Source organism: Xenia sp. Carnegie-2017, unplaced genomic scaffold, assembly GCF_021976095.1.
Source record: "Xenia sp. Carnegie-2017 unplaced genomic scaffold, XeniaSp_v1 HiC_scaffold_20, whole genome shotgun sequence".
NCBI classification, from domain to species: domain Eukaryota; kingdom Metazoa; phylum Cnidaria; class Anthozoa; order Malacalcyonacea; family Xeniidae; genus Xenia; species Xenia sp. Carnegie-2017.
In genome coordinates, this window is record NW_025813483.1 from 13,161,597 (window position 1) to 13,184,488 (window position 22,892).

The 22,892-nt window shown below is 34.5% G+C and overlaps 6 protein-coding genes across 8 annotated transcripts; 2 read left to right on the top strand and 4 right to left on the bottom strand.

The window, feature by feature from the left end:
- Nucleotides 1-17: 17 nt before the first annotated feature.
- On the top strand, nt 18-2,092 carry LOC124442989 (dynein axonemal light chain 1-like). 2 transcript variants are annotated; one of them, XM_046993516.1, is made up of 10 exons: nt 18-114; nt 203-241; nt 352-461; nt 548-603; nt 845-900; nt 974-1,063; nt 1,149-1,202; nt 1,577-1,609; nt 1,710-1,796; nt 1,957-2,092. In XM_046993516.1, exons 1-9 carry the CDS (start codon nt 112-114, stop codon nt 1,761-1,763), a joined length of 495 nt encoding a protein of 164 aa, XP_046849472.1. In that variant the 5' UTR covers nt 18-111; the 3' UTR covers nt 1,764-1,796; nt 1,957-2,092. The 2 variants fall into 2 exon arrangements, with proteins under 2 accessions (XP_046849472.1, XP_046849471.1); XM_046993515.1 differs by having other exon boundaries at nt 22-114; nt 1,577-1,613.
- Nucleotides 2,093-2,641: 549 nt separating this feature from the next.
- Nucleotides 2,642-4,994, bottom strand: LOC124442979 (DNA-dependent metalloprotease SPRTN-like). Its single transcript, XM_046993503.1, has 6 exons — nt 4,732-4,994; nt 4,454-4,562; nt 4,082-4,126; nt 3,934-4,008; nt 3,844-3,867; nt 2,642-3,577 (listed from the first exon to the last, which is right to left on the bottom strand). The coding sequence occupies exons 1-6, from the start codon at nt 4,992-4,994 to the stop codon at nt 2,828-2,830; spliced, it is 1,266 nt and encodes a 421-aa protein (XP_046849459.1). The 3' UTR covers nt 2,642-2,827.
- Nucleotides 4,995-5,054: 60 nt separating this feature from the next.
- Nucleotides 5,055-8,266, bottom strand: LOC124442995 (calmodulin-like). The gene is made up of 5 exons (XM_046993520.1): nt 8,113-8,266; nt 6,534-6,563; nt 6,278-6,421; nt 5,710-5,943; nt 5,055-5,298 (listed from the first exon to the last, which is right to left on the bottom strand). The coding sequence occupies exons 3-5, from the start codon at nt 6,399-6,401 to the stop codon at nt 5,273-5,275; spliced, it is 384 nt and encodes a 127-aa protein (XP_046849476.1). The 5' UTR covers nt 6,402-6,421; nt 6,534-6,563; nt 8,113-8,266; the 3' UTR covers nt 5,055-5,272.
- A 911-nt stretch (nt 8,267-9,177) lies between these two features.
- LOC124442994 (calmodulin-like) lies at nt 9,178-11,959 on the bottom strand. Its single transcript, XM_046993519.1, has 5 exons — nt 11,853-11,959; nt 11,733-11,748; nt 10,957-11,100; nt 10,652-10,885; nt 9,178-9,339 (listed from the first exon to the last, which is right to left on the bottom strand). Exons 1-5 carry the CDS (start codon nt 11,853-11,855, stop codon nt 9,311-9,313), a joined length of 426 nt encoding a protein of 141 aa, XP_046849475.1. The 5' UTR covers nt 11,856-11,959; the 3' UTR covers nt 9,178-9,310.
- A 2,691-nt stretch (nt 11,960-14,650) lies between these two features.
- LOC124442776 (transcriptional repressor protein YY1-like) lies at nt 14,651-22,300 on the bottom strand. The gene is given in 9 exon segments (XM_046993269.1): nt 14,651-16,343; nt 16,499-16,564; nt 17,064-17,156; nt 17,242-17,302; nt 17,984-18,119; nt 18,237-18,281; nt 18,284-18,845; nt 21,742-21,913; nt 22,033-22,300. Coding segments are annotated over 7 exon segments (1,047 nt in total). The 5' UTR covers nt 18,639-18,845; nt 21,742-21,913; nt 22,033-22,300; the 3' UTR covers nt 14,651-16,052.
- Nucleotides 19,184-20,916, top strand: LOC124442777 (calcineurin B homologous protein 1-like). Of its 2 annotated transcripts, none has more exons than XM_046993270.1 (7): nt 19,184-19,394; nt 19,481-19,553; nt 19,786-19,878; nt 19,949-20,058; nt 20,295-20,356; nt 20,443-20,565; nt 20,664-20,916. In XM_046993270.1, the coding sequence occupies exons 1-7, from the start codon at nt 19,328-19,330 to the stop codon at nt 20,715-20,717; spliced, it is 582 nt and encodes a 193-aa protein (XP_046849226.1). In that variant the 5' UTR covers nt 19,184-19,327; the 3' UTR covers nt 20,718-20,916. The 2 variants fall into 2 exon arrangements, with proteins under 2 accessions (XP_046849226.1, XP_046849227.1); XM_046993271.1 differs by having other exon boundaries at nt 19,949-20,010.
- Nucleotides 22,301-22,892: the final 592 nt, after the last annotated feature.

Below are 22,892 nucleotides of genomic sequence, written 5' to 3' on the forward strand. Positions count from 1 at the left end.
AAAGAAAGCGGAAGGTGTTGCTATGGAAACAGCTTGGTTCTGAAAGATTTGCCAAACAAGATGTTATTTTTCTTAGTTTTTAAAGGGTTTTCTTCTTTGCAGTGTTAGAAAATGGTATGTTCGTTGCTGATCTGAGTACTATGCATTCATTATAGGATTTCATATACGTCAAAATCTCTGTTTTGGTTTTTTTATCTCCAAGAACAAAGGAACGACGATCAAAGATGCTTTGGCAAAATGGGTTTGTGTGAAACTTCGAGAACAAATTTCTCGTTTGTCTAGCTCATACATGGCGATGAATCATTAAACATTTTATTTAATCCTTCTAATATCTTATTCCTCGTGAGACAGGAGGAGAAAAATGGCAAGAAACCATCGGAGTCGACAGAAATATTACTCTATGCCCAATATCCTCCAATTGAAAAAATGGATGCATCACTGTCGACTTTGGCAAATTGCGAGTAGGTTTGCCTACTGCTGCAGTCTCACAAGTGTAACTGCCATTTTCATAAACATCTGGTTATATCAAATAATTTTTATTGTCTAGGAAACTATCACTTTCCACAAACTGTATTGAGAAAATTGCCAACTTGAACGGACTAAGTAAGACCATTCAATGCTTTACTTTGTGTGCAGGACTTTGTTCATCTTTTGATCAAAGGGCCGTCACACTGAAGTTGAGTTGATGAAGAGGGGCATGCAAGAGTAAAAATTCCCATTTGCCATCTAAACAAGACAATAAACCTTTTACCATCCCACTGTCAATATCTTAAAGTATTTTAGCGTCATCGACTTTTCTATCTTTATAGAATTTTTCTCAATTTCTAAACAAAATTTTGTTTAGAAAAATTAAGAATCCTATCTTTGGGACGCAACAATATCAAAAATCTAAATGGCTTGGTAAATGTACTTGATCTTTTAAAACTTAACACAAAAGAAACCAAAGAAATTTATCTTGTTCACACATTTTTAGGAAGCGGTTTCAGATACGCTTGAAGAACTGTGGATATCTTACAACAACATTGAAAAACTTAAAGGAATTAACGTCCTTAAGAAATTGAAGGTCCAATATGCTTCCCATGAGCCAGCTTCCTCGAAAATTTTCATTATTTGCCATTGAATTATTGTAATTTCTTCCAATAAACAAGGTTCTTTACATGTCAAACAATCAAGTGAAGTCATTTGACGAATTCCAAAAACTGGTAAGACAAAAAGAAAAAATTTGACATCACTCTCTCTTCGATATTTCACCTTTGATTCGTATAATAATGTTGATCAACGATAGGAGTGCCATTGTGGCGCAGTTTTTAACTTTGGTTTTAAAAAATCGTCTTAGCTACGTGAGTGAAACTTTGTTTTATCCCATTTAACTAAGACGATTATTTGAACGATGAGGGCAGAACGATGAGGTTAGAAAAAATACGATTTTGAGAACTGTGTCAAATTGTACTTAAGTGAACGTCTCCTTTTGCTAAAACGCTTCGCCACCGTCAACTCATTATGAAGAAGAGTCGTTGTTGAAAGTCCTATTGTTTCGCATCTGCAAAAGTTCACTCAAATTTAAACTCGTTTTTAGGCCGATTTACCACAGCTGCAAGAGTTACTCATGGTTGGTAAGAAAACATTATAAGCAGTTTATGAACGCATTTAAAGTGCGTTTTTCTTTCTTAGAGATCTTTATTCTTGCACTATATATGCACCATCTTTAGGTAATCCTCTCGAAGAAAAACAGACCTCAGACGGTACTTGGCGGCCGGAAGTGACTAGAAGATTACCGAATCTTAAGAAGCTTGATGGTTAGATTATCAAAATATATATCATATGCATTCCCAAAATCATCATCTTGTTGACTCCAGATTCGAATGTACAAACCCAGGAGACAGAGATTTAAAGGAGTATTTCGACACAATCTTTAGTTTTTACTCATGTGTGTATTTGTTTGTATTTACTTTATAGGTATAACTATCGTTAAAGAAGATGGTGATGATGATGAAGAAGAAAGCTGAGCACAACTAAACCTTTCCGCTTTGTACATATCGCTCAATGCTTGATTTCTAGCAGTGCATAAAATTATATACTTTCTATTCTTAAATGAAGGCTTGTATTTGGATTTATCGTGATGAATTTTACCTGTCAATTTTGATAAAGTTTTGATGACTTGAATGTTGGTAGATGTTGATGATTACTACAGTCCTGAAGATAGGTGTTTATGTTGAAAGACGTTTCTACATCGTCAGTGGTAGTTATCCTTTGAGTCAAGAAAACGACAAATAAGGATGTCAAAACAACAATCATTCCTTCTCAGGATTGTACTAACCAGGATAACATGCATCTATTAACTAAAACAATGCCCACGGGTTAAAACAAGTTACTATAAATTGATAACTTGATTACGACACTATTTATGCAAACTCCTGTCAAGGCTGTAAAAATTTCAGTGCATTACCACGCTGTAAGGAACTAACATGGCCAAAAAATTCATTCTGATGTTAGATTATTTCGTGGCAGGCCATCTTTGGCATTGTTCAAAAAATAAAGAATTTGAGGCAACTTTCGTAGTTAATACAGTGGATGAAATTTTTTTAATGAAAATGTTCTCCAAAATAAATTTATCGCACAGTCATAAAAAAAAACATCACACTTTCTGTTTTCTATGTTATATATGAAATATATAAATGCCTATATTGAATGTATGCCTTTATATATATATACGTATATATACAAATATATCGTTCAATATCAACAAAATTTTTATGTACAATTCAAATAAATACATCGTTCAATTAAAAAACAAAACATTTACAACAATCTAAACAGAAAAACACATCTACAAACAAGAATCTAAATGATTATTTATTAAATTTTTCTTAACCTGATTGGTGCACACTGGACACGTGACATACTCTGATTCACTGGACGTCGAATCTAGCATGACTAATGGTACTTTCTGACCGCAAGAATTCCTAAATGCATCAACAATTGTCAACTCATTTCCAGAATGTTTCTTCTGCACAGAATTTGAAAGATCTTTAGACGATTCTACTTTTGCCTGGCTAGTCTCACCTAAGCCTGACAATAAAGTGTGGTTACCATTAGATATGGTGCTCACTTTACCATCTCCTAAAACGCGACCTTTTCCCGTGAACGGCTGGAAAGCAAAATTAATTTTTCTAATGTCATTCTCTTTTCCATTACTTGAACAACTTTCTCCACTCCTCTGGTCGTTTTTCCTCGTTTTGACCTCATCCTTTTTGTTCGTTTCCTCGTTCTTTTTGTTCGTTTCCTCGTTCTTTTTGCTTGTTACCTTATTCCAGAGATCATAAATCTTTGGTGTGCCTTTAATTGCATTCGATTTGGAGTGACCAAAGTCATCTTTTGTCTTTCTTTTCTTCATCTTATAGTTCTCTGGCTCCTTCACCTTAACATAGGTCCCCCCACATGTTCTTTGATGGTCGGGCCACCAGGGGTCCTGAGGTGAAGGTGCACGATTCATGGCACGACGAACCATACCATAATATGGTGCACGATGTTGGCATGGGCCATCACATCGCCACCAATGTTGACGATATAAATTAACCTGCAGAAATTCATCGACATAAATTTAATTAAGAATTTCTAACGAACGAGTGATCATCATTTTACAATCTTCTATTTTTTATTCCAACTTCTCATTTTGTTTTAAAATGAATATTCAATTGAATAAGGTTTGACATGTAAAGGGTTACATTGCTCCTCAAGGAAAGTCTATAATGCCATTACCCAAGCAAATACATTATCTCATTATCCACTACATTAATTCACCCAAATTACTAAATTCCATTACTCCATGCATATCTCACTCACCTCATCATGGAAATTGTGATATACCTACATAAAATCAGAAAACATTAAAACATTTAACATTGTGAAGAAAACAAACTAAAATATAATTACCGTGATATTTGCTCCACTCAATTTGTTGATTCTATGCATGTGTTTGTGAAATTCTGGCCCATGACCCTCACGATCCTGCCACAAAAAAAACATGCAAAATTAAGACATCTTTGAGAGGAATAATGAAACCACATTGATTTCTTCCTACCTTGTTATTATGTGTGACAAATAAAAAAGCATGAATCATTTCGTGCTATAAATAAACAACATTTGTAGGAGTTGACATCAAAAGCTACATGAGTGTATTTAACACAATAACACCATTGCCAGTTGCCAAATTAGGAACTTGAAAAACACTTTATGATAGGTTAAGCATGTTTATACATTGTTTATTATTTAAACAACTTGCTTTGTAGTTTTAGCTATTTTATTGTGACATCAGTTTCATTTTTTTTGTTTTAATATCTGGACAAGATTTTTCTTGATGACTTTCTCATGAAAAATCTTTTTCTTATTCACACAGACCAGCTAGAAAATAATAAACACAACAAGAGTCACACATGTATGCCAAATTACTGACCAGTAATGTTTCAATTAAATCCTTTCTTGGACGTAACTTTAAGAGTGGCATGCTCAGTTTGATGGTGCACAGCCCACCACGTCCTTCGTAACAGCAAACACCAGCACAACTACAATGGCAACGTTGGCATAACGAGATTTATAAATTTATTAAATTATAGCGTGAAGTGAATTTCATACATGTTCATGCACATGAATAAACGGTAATTTTACCGAATTAAAAAAATTTGAAAATGAAAATAAAGCCAATGAAAATTAAATGATAACTTTAAAACTTACAGAGTCATTCTTGGGGCCCATTTTACTTCACAACTCGACAACTTACTGTCAAAATACAAGTTGTTAAATTGCACAAATAAATCTCGAATATCCGGCGTCGGATCAATTGTCTCCCAGCAGTCATCTACGATAGATGTGGGATTCTTTCTTTTCGTGCTAGAAGTTTCCGCACTTACGTTTTCTACGGCTAAAAACTGCTCTTGAAGAGACAAAGCTAAAGCGTAATCTTCGTCCGCCATTTTTGAAATTACTCTCTTTTCCATTTATCAAAAGGCGATATCATTTATGAAGTTGGTACCACATTGGTACCATTTACGCAGTAGTCAATTAATTTTGAATTTTATTTTCTAATTTCTATCAATACAGCATGAAATAATAACCTAATAATTATAAAAAAACATGAATGTCATATTCATTAAAGCAATCATTGATTTCTAAATATATGATTGAAAAATGCCAAATATCTTTAAATTGTTTGAAACACAGAAATAATTCTTTCCATGCGACTTCGCTCAAGGCTTCCTTCTTTTTTGATGTTAAATCAACCAAAGAGAACATTCACTATATCTACGAAGTTGAAAAGACAAATCTATATCAATTTTGCGTCCAGAAAGCAAGTAATGAGTGTGTGCACTTAAGTATAGTAAGTGTCCTCATTTTCGACATAAACATCAAATGCCTAAACCTAAGTGTCCTCACTTTCAACATAAACATCAAATGCCTAAACATAAGTGTTCTCACTTGAATGAACGGAGGGTTTTGATAATCTTGCGCTTTTGCTAATGTTTATGTTGCAAATACTGAAACAGTTATCTTAGTTTGTATTTTAGGTTGTGTAAAAGCTGATCTTGTTCTCTGCTGTTCATTCATCACTTCCAAATTGACACACGTTTTAAAGAATCTTCTCGTTTTCTGTTGTTCATCGCTACTACACCTAAAATAATCATCATATTTTTTGTACACATTTTCATCTCTCACCTTCATTCTTGATGTTTCCTCGTCGACTTTTATCGGCAATCTTTAGGAGGTCGTCAACTTCATCGTTGGACATTTTTTCTGATAAACTACAAAGTATTTTTCTCCATTCTTTCGCCGAGATGCTACCACCAGGTATAAATGTTTTCAACGCTTCATTGAGTTCCTCTTTGAGAGCTGTTGCTAGCTGTTTCGCCATCATCTGGCAGAATTCATCGAAATCTACTGCACCGGAGCCTATTTTCACAAAATAATTGTCCAGCTTGAAGATTTCAAGTTTCAAATTCTCATATTTGCTAAATATAGGTTGTGGATATGAGTCAATTTAACTTCATTGTGAGTTTTGTACTAGTTACGTTATTCAGAGTTCAACGACAGTTCATTTTTCATTGAATAATTAAGAACGTCATTTGAAATCAATTTAAACTAAGGATCTTGATCATTATGTCTTGAGAAAGAATTCATACTACAAATAACTGTTTCATTTTCTTTCCTTTAAACACGATAACAGAAAATTTAAATTTGTCTTTGGACATTCAAGCAAAGATGTTGCTAAGCAACAAGCACATACCATCTTCGTCAACTTCATTAATCATCTCCTGGATTTCTTTCTCGGAGGGATTCTGTCCAAGCTTTGCCATCACTTTCTTCAATTCTTCAGTTCCAACCGTTCCATTATCGTTCACATCGAACATTTTAAAAACCTCTCTGAATTCTAAGTAAAGTCCGATGTTTGAATAGTAATCAGTTAGCAGGATTACAAAGGGTACTGTTATAAAACCATTGAAACTAGATTCAAAAGGACTTGAATTGACAAAATAACTTACCATCTTTTGCTCGTTTGAAATGTTGTAAGTCTAAAATGAAAGAGACACGCTTTGTAAATCGATTGAATTCTATTCAAATCACATTGCTCACGAATTTATTTTCGTTGAACGACTTTCCACTTTTCGTTTTATTGGATGAACTAAACTCAACATTATGGGCTCATTCCACAATATCAAGTCCACGTACGTACCATCATTTTTCAATCACGATTTTCTCTATATTACACTTGAGTTAACGGTAAGATCACTTTGAATATCTTCTCCAAACAATTATCAAGTCTTAATAGCCGTTTTATAGTCGTATGCATGCTCGAACCAATGGCTCGAACCCACATCTTTCGCATTTCAGACAATGAATAAGTTTATTGCGAGACACTGACAAAGCAAGCTGTGCGTTATTGTTAAGCTCTTCTTTCATAGATAAAAGCCATAGACAGGGGGATTGAGATGCAATAATATATTGCAATAACTATAAATGGAATTGGATTGTTTTGGATTGAAATAATCATTTTGGGATTGTTTAATCGCATTATCGTTTTGTCGACAAACGATCTCAAACAGGTATCGTTCAGCTGAAGTTCTTCATGAAAACTATCGTGGACGCACTTTTTTGTACAGCCACAAAAAAAACAATCGGTATTTTACGAGTAAATACTTCTTTGCAGTTTACAACAATGTTATTGCTTGTTGTTGGACAACAGAACAATGAAATCATCAGACATATCACGCCTGTTGATAGAATACGACAGCTGCAGTCGATAAAACGAGTATAACTGTCATTTATAGTAAAAAGGAAAAAATTCAAAGCGTTGAAAAGAAAGATCTTTGCTTCAATCCTCAGTTAAGAGCCAGCATATGGTTAATGCACGCTTGCTTCTTTCCTACCAAAACAATTTTTTCAATTGGTTTCACATTTCAACTATAAAATAACGGACAAGAACATACAAAATATCATGTTCAACGAGAAAGAAATGAAGTCTGTAATTTTGCAAGCAGAATGCATTAAACAGTTTTATATAAGATGATAAAATTACCAGCACGCGAACTTGTGCTCAAAAATTTACCAGAGCTACTTGCCAAACTTGCATATATATCAATAATATATCTATTTTAAAAATAAACGAGTTATAATTTGCAATGTATTATACATGCAACAGAACATAGGTATTGTGATTTGAACAAAAAGTAATAAGATTCTTTCACAGGGTCTTGTGAATGCATAGCTATTTCATGATCAACTGAACGACAGAATTTTTTTCTCTCTCAGCGTGAGAATAATACTTTTGCACTATGGCCGCCAACCTTAAACTAAACTATTTTAAGCCACATTGACAAATTGACTAACTCATGGTTTCCGAACTGACAGACGAGTACCTTTCCATACTTTCATTAATTGTAACAAGGTTAAGTACTTAGCTATACGCTTGCGCATTGCACAGTTGCTCCAAGTGATTCACTTACTAGCAGACGTGCACGCTCTATGTTTCATAAAAAAAGTGGTTCTTCTATTATTTTTCCGCATTTTTTGCCAATCCTATTGTAATGAAACGTTTGAAAATCCTTGGTCGTGTTTTCTTACCATTTTCACAGCCGAGAATGGTGATTTTTCGTCACAGATTTCTAAGCTTTTCCGATACACTTCCTTCGCTTAACCTCTGCAGTTCAAGTGTGAGCAATCGTAGCGGGGACTCGCATAAAGGCGTGATACGAATCGAACTATTTCCTGTATGGTCAGAAATATGTAAAGTGTTTTAAGTATTTCATGAATAAAATTGAAGTCATTTTGGCATGAAGACTCGGGAAAGCTGAATGTGAGATTATGACCTCGCTGTAGAATCGTAAATCACCAATTGTAAAACGACCAGTTTTGAATTGAGAAATGAACGGTACAAATAATATGAGAGTTTTGAATTTTTATAGTTGTTGACTTGTTTGATGATATCACTCTGCACTTACCATTTACAAGGCCATACAGCAGCAGATTTTGCAATGCTGTCTTCAAAACGATATTAGAGAAATTTGGCAAACGATAAGTGCCGTCTAAAAAGCCGTAAAAATTATGTTGATCTATTCGTATTTGGCCATATCACCAAGATTTTCACGACTTTTATACAAGGTATGTCGTGTTTGCTAATTTTTTCTATTGTCTTTTGAACGATGGATACGAAATCTTCTCACGAATCGCTGTCAGACAATACATACTTTTATTGCTTCGAATTATGCATGTATACCATCCGTTGTCCTTTGCATCCCAATTTAAAAACGACTTTTTGGGAGGAAGTAACGAGAACTCAGAACATCAATATGGAGACTTAAGGCTAGGGACGGTGAAAGACTGATGATTGAGAGAGAGAGAGAGAGAGGGGGGGAGGGGGTAATATTTATATATGCATTTTCTAATTTTATTAGTTTCTATTGAAATCAATTGTGACTACAGATTATAACATATATATGAACCCATGAATATGAACCCCTTCAAATATAATTTGCCACCGTCCCTCCCCCTGTGTCGAGGAATTCCTGGCGCCATCAAAAATCAAAATACAAACAATCACGACTGCCATATTCCATACTTGATATCGTGTCCAAACTTTTCTTTGGCTGCCACTAAGACGCCCAAAAAAATAATACAGGCAATAAACAGTTTGTTAATAAATAACATTGTTTAATGGTTAAGTCGAAGAAATTCAATGTTTGGATTTTAACTATTGCTAACTAAACGCAGCTAATTGATGATAGAAAACAGTAAAACATTACAGTAACTGTTTATGAAGGACTTAAGCTCCGCACATCATTTTCTTGAACTCTACAAAATGAAGAAAAACAAACTTCCTTTCAATCATAACGCTCATGGAGTACACACTCAAAATAATATAGAAATAGCAGAAAAACGTAAAACAAATATTTGTGTTGGAGCGGTAGTTATTACATTTGAGTCCAATGAGAAAAAATTCATAAGAGTAAAGTCTACAAGGATTTGTGATTTGTAAGCCTATTTTGTTTTCGTGTCTTAAACATGACCACTTAAATAGGTAACTACTGAAGTTTTTTGTGTGACGAATATTTTATCGCCTAAATGTGATTACCATAGTGGAAAGCAGTAAACTGCATTTTCTGACACCAATAGGAATGATGACATGGCTAATGGCAGCCAGCAATCTAATTAAATTTATGCAGTTACAGCACCAACTTGTGCAGCGAAGTTGACCTACTTTTTTATATTCGATTTTCTTATATAGGTGCTTTTGTATGTTGAACGTGATTGGTTCATTCTTACTCACATGACTTAAACGCAATTTACACCCCGTGAAAAATTGTTGCCCACGACGGAAACAAAAAAAACATTTCTCGAGCTATTAAGCGACGAAATTCATTCATTAATATAAAAAAAGGATTCAGAAAAACACTTCGAAGTCCACCAAATATGCCGTCGTTAGCCTTGAAAGGAAATTTCGCCGGACAAATCTCCCCCGAAAGAAGTTAATTTTATATCGAATAGCTGTCGAAATCTATGATCCTTTTCCCTATACAACATCGGTGAACATCGGGACTCGCAGAAAACAAAACTGACCATTTCTCTCGGGAGCATACATTAAGTTTATAATATTCTTTATGCTCTCGTTTGCTCCCAACTAAAAGAAATGCTACTTCGATATTCATACGATTGACATCATTTTCGTTATTTAGTTGACATAAATAATTTCCAGCTCATACTAAATGATAAAATGTTTGGCCACTTATTTTACGAAAATCGAAAAGTGATGAAAATTTTTCATAAGAAAAAATTATCCAGATGGAAGACTAAGCCCCTCGAAAATGGTTGTACGTCGTATCGTTTCCATCTACCGAGAGGCGCTGGCAAGGGAGGGGGGGGGTACCCTTCCAATATTTCCCATATAAAGGTCTTTATATATGTAACTTGAAAATTTTTTTAGTGACATCAAACAATGCGTAGTATACGTACATGACATTTTGGAGTGTTTTGCCCCCCCCCAATAAAATCCTGACGACCCCACTGCATCTACCTTTTTTACACGTTACACATGACATTAAAGATCTCGCTTCCCAAATGATCAAATCTCTAATGTTCATTCACTTTACATAATCAAGTTTATTACCTTCAAAATTAACCTTTCCATCTCTGTCTGTATCAGCTGCAGCAATCATTTCGTCAATTTCTGAATCAGTAAGTTTGACACCTGTATCCTTCATTGCTTTCTTCAGTTCATCATGAGTAATGTAGCCACTTCCATCAGAATCAAATACTTTAAAGGCTTCCTTTATTTCTTTAATATTAGGATCACCTTCAATCAAAACTTTTTTGAACTCCTGCTTTGAGAGGCTACCACTTGCTATTTGTAAAAAAATATAAGAACATCAGCTGTCACAAGGTTCTGTCAAACTCAACAACAACTTTACAAACCATCAACGTCAGCGGCTTTAATCATTTGTTGAATTTCCTCGTCAGAGTGGCATTGGCCAACAGCCGCCAAAGCAGCTTTAAGTTCACCAACAGAAATCGTTCCGTCACCATTTTTATCGAACATTTTGAACGCTTCGTCGACATCTGTGAAATTGCAAGGCATACTGGAAGTTTTTGTACGTCTGTCTCACAAACTATTCATAGTCGCCTCGTAAATGTTACCAACTATTCAAGCGTCAATGAAACACGTCAATAACGATCAAATTCAAAATAATGACAAATAAAATACAAGACGGAAAGCGATAATAAACATTAAAGTTAAAGCACAGCTAGAGTGACTTTAAAAGAAATATAAAATACGAACGTATTATTTATTGTCATATTGACCTGCGTAACGTTTCGCCCATGAAATTTAATACGATGTAAATACTCATAACTTTTGAGTGTTTTAAAACTTCATGGGCGAGACGCAGTCATAACTATTAACAAAGCTTGCAATTCTCCACCTAGCTTGTAATTGCTGTCTCATATCTCTAGAGTTGAAGACGAAAAGTCACACTGTTCAAGAAAACTGTTTACAATTTTGTTTACATTTAGTAGCACTCTGCAGGGCTTTTATATTTTAAGCATTAGAATGCATTAATTTCAAATCTTTTGCTAATTCTACAAAAGAACAAGATATTTCTTTACTGTCCCACAACGTTATCTAACGATGAAAGCAAATAAATATTACTCCATAGTCCGTACTAATTCGTGAACAAAATCGAACAACTCACCAGCTTGTGTGAAAGACTAGAAAAGAACAAAAATAAAAATATCATGAGATCATTTAATGATTGCTATTTCATACAACTAACAACCAATGCAAGCAGACAAATATCGACCTACATACTAACCATTTTATTTAGTTGACGTTGAACGAACTTGCTGGTGACCAAATAAGAAGATTGCTTCAGCGACAACCTAGAACTGTCTTTGGGGAGAGGCACGTCTCTTTAAATATCTATTCAAATATGCAACATATTTTGAATAAATCTTCTAAAAGCACTAGAACAGTCAATCAAACAATTACCGTTTTAATTATTCCAGTTTTCACATGTTTCAGTCAATTTGTAACGTAAATAAATCAGCTACTATTAGAATATGATGTATGTCAACACAGCTCGCAGCTTTTGGTAGGACTTTGTAAAAAAATAAAATTCCACTGCGTCATTGAAGCATGCAATGTTATGTATTTATTGTGGTTGGAACATTCGAGTCAAAACTGTTTACTTAGTAATGAGCACAGGTGCGACAGAGTTCACTTGTTTTATTATCAAACGTTCAAAACCCTTAAAATAACACAGTAAGTATGAACTAAAAGATCCGTGTGAGGATGGGAGCTCGTAACAAATGTCAAATATTGTGATTAGTAATTATCGTTACGCAAATCCTCTTTCATTTTACTCAATGTACCATAAATTAGGGCGTGACAAAAAACTTAACAAACAATGACGAATAATCTTTATGCTGACCAATAATTGCAAAATACCTTCGATTTCCAAAGAATTGGGTAATGATACAGTTGGAAAAACATGAAATATTTCTCGATAATTTATACCTTTCTAACATCTCTTCTTGTTTTGGTATCTTACCATGTATATCACAAATCGCAGTGCAATCATGCGTTCATTTCAGCAACTTTTGATATTCGTTTATTCCCAGTGCCTACCCTAAGGTCTATTTTAATTTGTTATTTTTGCCATTAGTGCCACATCACCTTCAATCGGAATCTCTTTGAAAAGCGGCTTTTATGCGTATTATGAAATCTTTCACCAAAATTTTTTAGAGCTCGCGCTTGGAAGGACTATCGATAGACTCCCTGCATGGAAAAAAACAACTCATTGCTTCAAAAAGGAAGTAAAAAATCAAGAAGTAAAACATTGAGCATTGATAATTTCATGTTCGACAACATTCTATGTTTAAGCCAATTCTTACTAGTCAGACTTCCAATTAATTTAAATCATTGAAGCATTCTATTATACATATAAATATATATCATACATATATGGATGTCTAAAAACATAATAGAAAGTACAAAAGGAAAATTTTCTATGTTTGACGCTGAATCAAAGTATATTGAACAGTCTTTTAAAATCTGACGCATTTGATAGTCACGTGATTTGCACAATAAATGGAAATAAGAACAGAGATTCCAATTTTAGCCAGTAATTTATTTGAATATAACAACATCAAGTCGAACAGCGAAGTGTTAATGTTTACTACTTATACAGTTACTGAGTTATTACGGTGGCTCACAAGGGCCACCACACAAAATAAAAATATTAATACACACACAAAATAAAAATACACACAAAATACATTATACACACACAATATAAAAATACACACACAAAATAAAAATACACACACAAAATAAAAATACACACGCAAAATACATTATACACACACAAAATAAAAATGCACACACAAAATAAAAATACACACACAAAATAAAATACACACACAAAATATGATCGCGGGCGCTTGCAGTGTCGGATGGTCTGACTATCATATTATCAGTTTGTAATCAGATATGTGTAATTCACTAATTGTGATTTTAACATGTGGTCGACTTGTCGTCGTATTTAACTGTTTCAACAGCGAAACATTTGAAATTACATTTGGAAAGGAATCGAAAGCAAGCTCTTGCATAATCCTGGCATAATTATGTTTTGTGCCAACTGTGGTGCACAATCACTTGACGAAGCTTCTTTTTGTCACAAATGCGGTGTGCGTTTGGGAAGATTAACTTCTTTGCCAAAATGTTCTGAAGCGTCAATGACGAGTAGCGTCTCTTCAAGCAGTTGCCCTTCGAGCTCTGCAAGTCCGTTAACTTCAACTTCAAGTACCCCAAAGCTGTTTATAACAAATACAGGACAGGCTAGAGCAATAATGTCCTTTCAAAGGACAACACATTAACCTTAATTTTAACCAGAATACGGGGAGCAATATCGTAAGCAACTTTGAAATAATTGATCACAGTGAAATCAGTGAATTTTGTTATATACTCTGGAAGTTGGAACCATTAGAACTTTGAAAACAAATGCGATCAATTACGAGCAATTCCGAGTAAGCCGACACTGCAAGCGCCCGCAATCATATTTTGTGTGTGTATTTTTATTTTGTGTGTGTATTTTTATTTTGCGTGTGTATTTTTATTTTGTGTGTGTATTTTTTTGTTGTGTGTTATTTTATTTTGTGTTGTATTTTTTGTGTGTTTTTTGTTTTGCGTGTGTATTTTTATTTTGTGTGTGTATTAATATTTTTATTTTGTGTGGTGGCCCTTGTGAGCCACCGTAAGTTATGACTCCATCAACTTCACAAATAAATTAAACCATTTAGGTACAAATATGTACTAGAAAATTTAATAAACTTTTTTAACAGTGCTTGAAAACCATTTTATCTCGCATGAATACGTAAATACATGGATCTACCCCTCGACCATCCATCATATATTTCATGTACAGGTATGTCCTTAGATGCACACCTTGTCAACAACTTTACCTTGCGTGCTTAGGAAAGTGCTTGGTTGAACTATATTGAAGTACTTTACCTTCCATGTACAGGTATGTTGCCGACTAGCAATACCAAAATACATTGAGAAAAAGAAAAGACAACATATCATTATATCCAATTAGAAAAGTCATAAAAGTTCGTTATAAAGTTATTTTAATGTCCTCACTAGAAACAGATATGTACATTAAATTGGCTGCTTTGAAAACTAACAGTCAATAAATACTATGAAACACAATCCGCTACAATAAAATCTTTTTTTGAAAGCACGTTGAAAAAGCTGGTATAAAGCCAAGGCTTCCAAAAACACAATGATAGTTTCATAAAACTTTAGGAAGTAAGGAAGAACAACAAACTTCCATAAAAACGCACTTCATTGTTTACGGATGATAAGTGAACGACAAATATGAACAATCAGAATAGATTAGTTTCGCCAAGGTGGGGGTATAAAGCATAAAAGTAAACAGATATCAACTTTCACTTAAATCTACCTTGTGACAAAAATTGATGGATCATGTTAATAACATCATTGTGTTAATGGAAAAACACGATGATAGCGCTTGTGAACGTTCTTTTGCAGTCCCTATGTCCAACTGACCACATGATGAAGACGACCTAGTTTACAATATGCTGAGATTTATTGATTGTTCTCCCTATGTAAAGGAATCCGTAATGTATCAAAATTCAAGGTTCACAATACAAAATTAACGAGTAAAAAATTCAGAATCCATTTTTTGAAATCCGAAATCCAGCAAAATTCTAGCTATGGAATTTGGTGTCCAACATTACAACGGGTTCTCTTACATAGGGCGAAATCGCGATTTTCCACGATATATTCTGTATCTTGTGAACAGTATACAGCAATAATACGTTTGATTAAAAGCGAAGAGGACAAGCAGACAACGTACGTTTTTGGGTCATTTTTCATTCCAAAACGAAAAGAAAGGTTTGGTTTATGCTCTCGGAGATTCCAAAAAAGCATTTCAGTTTGTAAATAACGCACGACAAGTTGATATCATACCTATTCCACCCCATTCCCCTGTTTGGTCATCATATTTTTACCTGTTAGACGAATTTGTTCATAAACTTCCATGATGCTTCGCGCGAGATCTTTTATGACAAATCATCGATCTAGCTGTGAGTAAAATTTTGTACAACCCAGCCGAGCTATAACGCCTGCAGCTTTCCATGCTTCTGCATCAAAGACAACGCGCTTTATATAAACTATCAAGCCTTCTATCTAACAAAAGATACGTTGCAGACAATACGAGAATGTTCCTGGGACAAATGAGCCCACCCCCTCATCAAGACTATAGTTCTTGTTAGGTTAATCACGAGAATCTTTTTAAGATTTACAGAAAACGTGAGTCCACTGATCTATCATGACCAAAGATGCCTGGACGTATTGATGATAAATAAAGCCATATTCAAGTGCAGCAGTAAATGGTTTTTGTGGCCCTCACAACAAAACACCGTGAATAAACGTTCCTTGCTCATATTACAGGATAACTTACACGAATAAGCATGACATCTCGTCACCACTAGATTTGCTCTAGCGACGTGGGTTGTTCTTCAGAGTGGGCGAATTGTTCTGCCTGAATCTGTTGTAGAGCCTGTTGTTGCGCCAACGCCTGTTGTTGCTGCTGTTGTTGCTGTTGCTTGTTACCCTTTGCGTGCGTCAGGATGTGAGATTTAAGATTTGTTGACTGGGCAAATCTCTTGTTACACGAATCAAAGGGACAGACGTACGGTCGATCTCCCGTATGGATACGAACATGTGTACGCAAATTGAAATCCAGTGAGAATCGCTTTCCACAGCCTTCGAAAGTACACTGTGAAACATGAATATAATATTGTACACATAAGATGTGTGAGTACAAGGACACCCTCATTTATAATGATAAAAATTTGTAGATTGACCAATCGGATTAGACAAACTATAAAATTCACTCAAAAGTGTTAACTAAATACACGAGTATTACCATACCATGAAGGGCTTTTCACCAGTATGAACAAGTTGATGTCGCTTTAGTTTAGAGCTTTCAACAAATGCCTTGAAATAAACAAAATGAGAAGCGTTATATAGAGGTGATTAATATCAGTTTGTACTATAACTTGATAGGGGTGGATTTTCTGAAGGAAGGGGGTGCACCCCGAAATTCTCCAGCATTTCCTCCAAAGAAAAATTCGAAAAGGCTATTATGTATTGTGGACAAATAATATAACAGTATTAGAGTCTATGAAATTTGTACAGTAAGACTAAATAAACGTAAAACTTCTTACTTCAAAGGCAATTACTTAATTTATACTACCATCATGTGCAATTGGTGTTACCATGCACATTTGCACTGAAACATTAAAATTGAAATAAATTACTAAACACACATAACAAATAAAATTTCTTTACAAATGTAATAACAATTTCATTACACAAAGTTCACTCGTCTGTAAGCCTAAAAATCCACAATACCCGAGGCCCTTGGAACTTAAGCTTTGATAATGACGCAACCACCTTGGAAAATCTGTACCCCTCCTGTCAAATGAGTGTTTACCTTGCCACATTCTGCACAAACATGAACACGAGGTCCATGTGTATGTAAATGTTTTCTCATTGCAGAATTATCACGAAACATCTTTGTGCAGCCCTAGACATGTATATGAAATGGTTGTTAGAGGTAAAAAACACAAAAAGAAATTTTAAAAGGTATTTTTTCATAAAGAAAATTTTACCTTGTGAGGACAAGCTATCGTTCTAGGTGCATTATCATCTTTAGATTTCTTTGGTCTCATTCTAATTGATGAATATGTGAAAAATGTCTCACATTCATAGAAATGCTTGATCAGTTATAAAAAATGCCAGTAAGGCATAAGGATGAGGGCACAGGATGCCAGTTTAGAAAGAACACAATCATCACATGTATAATACAGTTGTATACATGTCAAGGAAAATTTAAAATAATTGCAAAATATTTACGAATTGTTAACATGTTAGCAATGGTTGGCATTTGTTCAACTTTGAAAATTGGAATGAGTTGGCTTAAGAAACCATAACCTAGGAAATATCATAATTTGCTTTATCCTTTTAAGGTCACTTTCGTTTGCTCAGTTCCATGAATTCAGAGAAATAAAAAGCATCTTATTAAGAGTTTTCAATAGCATCAGCAGCAGCAGACAACAACTCAATATGTTAAAAAACTAACAACACGCGTGACGACGTGTTCTCATAAAGACTGGTTAGTATTTAAACAAAACACCCCAGTAAACAAATTTCCTTGGTCCATTGGACAGTCCAACTTAAATAAATCATAATGCAATAGCAATATTGAAACCAAAAGAAATGGCAATCTGCAGAAGGAAAATCGAAAAATCCGCCATATTTGTTTGATAAAAGCGGCCATGTTTAAAAGGGACGCAACATGGCCGATCAAAATGGCGGATGAGAATAAGATCTCTGTCCGAAAGCAAAATTTACCTTGCAAACGCGGCTAGTTGCTTTGGATCGTTAAGATCGATGCCAGGAAAGCCTTCCGGTGGCAGTTTCTTGCCTGTCATGTACTCGGAGAAGTCTGGCTGCTCGTCCTCTCGTTCAATATCGTTATTCTTGTCCTCTACGAAGAAAAAAAATTTACACTGTTTTAGGGAACAGCACTTGCGCAGTTCACGGAAGACGACTTGACTAGAAAACATAAGCGAAGATGGAGGCAAGGGAATATAAAATCACGTACCGGACGCCCACATCACCACGGAAAACTCGCCTTCGAGCGTTTTATTTGTACTCGCCTCTGCTCCCATTTTCGCGTATATTTCTGGTCAAAATCACCATCGTCATCTTCCTTTTTTACCCCACGTGCCCGCGTACCTTGTAGTTTCTTTCCTTTGTATCTTCCTGGTCTTCCCTTGCGTTTGTTGCGTGTCGGTGTAGAATCAAGTATTTCATGTTCTCTCGAATCGTCAATGACTTCTTCGCACGTTTGCACAACAACTTCTTCCCGTTCAGGTTCTGCAAGTGGCTGTAGAGCTATCATCGGCTGCGTTTCGATTTGGATTTCTTGCTGAGGCTCGATCATCGTTTCCACTTCGACCTCAACCTCTCCAACTCCGGGCAAATGATGTTGCTGATCCGCCATATTGCCGTCTTTCTTCTTAGAGATTTGGACGTCGTGATAATAATGATCGTGAATTGTTCCAAAAATGGCCGGGGCTCGTCTTCGTCAAATGCCGTGGAATAATCGATAATTTCACTCAGCACCAATCAAAACATTGCTCTTGAATGACGTACTTTGTCTGTTTGCAATGACCGTGCGTCTGAACGTCTGAACCAGGGTCTGAACGTCCTTAATTGTGAAATTCAAAGTCAGGTCGATCAGATTTAAAATTGATTATGAAATAAATTTCGGCACTTTGTATTAAGTTCAATCAAATCTACTACACAGAATATACTATTTCAACACTTTCAATTCGTTTTTCCACTTTTGCCATATGTCATGCATATTGTATTATAAGTATGGTGGTATTTGAATTCGTGACTGCGAATGTGAAGAAGTATAACTTTCAATTCATATTATTGTTGCACTGGTGGTGTTGGTGAACATGTGCACCGCCCCCAGTCGCGATAACTCGGGTGAAATAAAGTATAGGTCGTAAACTTATATTGAGCCTGCGATAACTTGCACATCAAAATTTAAATGACAAAACAAAAGAACTGTCGAAATAATATTTTGTATCCCGAAACAAATACGCGAAGTTATATAATCTTTGATGTGAATCTTCTCAGAAATAATCACGATACTTTTTTTCGTGTGTATTTTATACAGTAATGGGATTAAATACTTCGTCGATGCTTCAAGACGAAGATATAGAACAAATCAAAAAAGAAACTGGATGTACGTCCTCGGTCATCCTCCTTGCCGTTGTAATGTTTCTTTTCGTAAACGGTGTTCAGTCTTTAATGGGAATATTTGTTATTTAGTTTCAGAAAAGCAAATCAAAAGACTATATGTCAGATTTTCACATCTTGACTCAAGAGGCTGTGGACTACTCAGGTAGTGTAAGCTAATTTTAAACAACTCCGAAGGGCACATCTAGAGTGTCCACAATTTACTGTACACGGGAAGATGCATGTACTTTGACAAGACAATGCACACAACAATATATATTGATTGGCTAAATTTGCTTGTGTAAAGAAACTAAACAAAGTTTACCCGTGAAGATGCATGCTGCCTTAAAATTTACTTGTTGTTTAATGAAAGTTATATTATTTCGATCTTTTTTAAGTCGAGAGGACTTTGGACGAATTCCAGAGCTCGCTATAAATCCTCTGAATGAAAGAATCATTGATTCTTTTTACTTCAACAGTGATGAAAATGAGTAAGTTGACAGAAGCTTTTATAACAACCTATTAAAAACAAACTGAGGGTTTTTTAATTGTTTTCTTTAGTGAGCAAGAAGGTTGTAACTTTAGAGAATTTATGAAAACCTTGGCACATTTTCGTCGATCTAGTAAGAAAGGCCACAATCCACTAAATACAGCAGAAGAAAAATTAAAATGTATGACACTTATCAAGAAAAGCATATATTTTTTTGGCATATGTTTTTTGACACTTGCAAGATGTAATCATTAGTAGAGAACTAAGTATCATATGTGGTCTCTAGGTACAATCTAGACTGAAGATGAAACCTTGATTATCATTCTTCATAAATGAACATTAACTTAATTCCTCCTGTCAAAATCATTACCAATCTAAAATATGCAATTTCAAGACACTACCTATTTTTACATTTAGTTATATTTCGCATTTATGACTTGGACAATGATGGAAATATAACAAAAGTTGATTTATTAAAGGTTTTTATAAATTGAAATATGTATATGTGTTATACATCACATAGCAAATAATTCGTACTATTTTAATCTTGTTCTTTTCAATAAAGATTTTGGAGATGATGGTTGGTGTTAGTATTGGAAAAGACCAACTTGAACAAATTGCTCATCGAACTATTAAGGATGCAAATGGTGACATTGACGATGCAATAAATTTTGAAGAGTTTAAAAAGGTAAGATGAGGAGCAATCAAAGCACTATCAGCCATGTCTTGATTATTTTCAGTCCTTACAAAAACAGAAAATTTGTAAATTCATGATTTTTCTTACAGGTAATGGAAACAGAAGAAATAGAAAAAAAAATGGCAGTTCGATTTCTACACTGAATTATATTTGGACAACACTTACATGTTTAACAAGGAAAGTAATAGCTCTATCAACAATATTTGTTTACAATTGTAACCCTAGAAAAATAATTTGCACATGTCTTTTGTGCGAATTAAATAATTAATATTTATATTAACCAGTTATGTTTCAGTTTGATCAAGCTTGCTTTACCAAACTATCAATATACTTTCATCATGATTTTCTGCTGTAATGTTGTAAAGATTTTTGAAACTTCTTAGCCTGGGGACAGTTACATGAAGTTTGGAATGCTCTACACTAAGGTTTCATATATGTATTAAAAAGAAAATGCTAAGATTTATAATAGGCAATCAATAAAAACCTGAGTTCTAGGATATCAAAGTCAACAAAAACATAACCATCTTTTTCATTGCCTTGAGAAAGTTGCAATCCAATATATAGTGCAATCAAGACTTTGTGCAAACACTCATGGTCTAATTCCACTCATTAAAACATTATCTTTATATTAACTGGAAATGGTTATAAAAGATTATGCGAAACAAGCAAATGAGAAGCACCTTATGACCTCTACTATACTACTGCCATAGCACTTAGAAGTTTTCATCATCTCTCAACATGGTATGTAAGAAATCCAACCTTAAGAGTTAGATGATAAATACAAACTTGTTTAGTTGGTTATCGCATTGTCACAAGAAAATATCACGTGACAAGATCATGTGAGACCAAATCCTTTACTATTATGAATTGCAAGGCAAAGAAATTTTCTTAAATTTTCTTCGGATGAATACTTAGCCAGCATGAGTTAATTAAAACAAGTTGAAGCTATTGATTTGTATTCTCACCTTGCTTGACTGTTTGAAATGTAAAGTTGCCCAGTCCCTTCAGTGGCATACGATCACTTCCTGTTATAAACATCAAACTGTTATAAACATCAAACCTAGAGAGATGTTAATAAATAATGGAGTGTATCATGATAAGAGATCACTGGTCTGGCAATATAATTGCCCGGAAACAAAACATACAATTTGACCAAACATACGTCACCTTATGAAAATCACGTGAGAATGCGTAAAATTGCGGTTGAATGCATGAATTGAGTAGATAGGTCTACATAAAGTTTGATAAACTCTTCTCTGTTCTGGTTTGTTACATCTTTGTGTTCACCGTTTTCTTTCAAACTTATCACTTGTCTTTCATCAAAAGTACTTTGAGAAATCTAAGTCAAAATAGTAAAAACAACTACTTATATATCAGTAGATTTTTTTTGTCCAGGTTTGTGTAGTCATAAGTCATGCAAAAGCATGTTGATGTTAGTTTTCATTGACTTGTGATTACCACTAAGGATGTTGAAACTTTAGATAACACCAACACCAATAATCCCTTTCGGGACTGTACTAACCATAACTAAAATAAATAGCAATAAATTCTTAATTTTTAATAAGCACCTTGTAAGCAGAAAATGTCGTCAACAACAATTTATGACATTGCTTGACATTCAAACAAAAATGATGAGAAAGGACTGGTTCCCACTGCCTTATTTTTAACACGAACATTTTATCGTTTTTTCAAATACTCTCAAGTAAATAAACAAGACCTCTGATAACTAACACCCCAAATCAGCAGACATTTGATGGAATGGGGTTTTGATTATGACAATGAGGAATTGATTACATCATATTTTATATTTGTAACACCTTCCTTGAAGGCCTTTCCTAAAAAAGTACTGAAATTGTAAAAAAAAACCCAGCAACACACCTTCAAATTCATCAAGTGCACTCTGTCATAGCTTGTAGATTTCTTACCATTTTCTCAAGGCAGCTAGGATGTCACACAAAATATGTAATAGTTGATTACTGTACAATACGAGAATTTTCTAGTAAAACTGTTAATTGAAACGCTTCGTTTGGTTGACGTTTTTTTGTTTCTAATGATATGAGATGAATTTCAGCTGAATTCAGTCAATTCACTAATTTTGAAAGCTAGCCTCATCAGCAGTCCTAGCTTAACCTGCTGATTAGCTTTCACACGAAGTAATAGAGAACGAAGAGACACTTTAATTGAAGAAACCACACAACTTCCCCGATGAAGCTAACTTAATACTTACATAGCTTGCCAGACAAGAATTGGGTTTTATGCTACCAAGGGTTGTGGCACAAAATTTTTTCCAACAATTAGCTGTTAAGTGGTGTTTTACA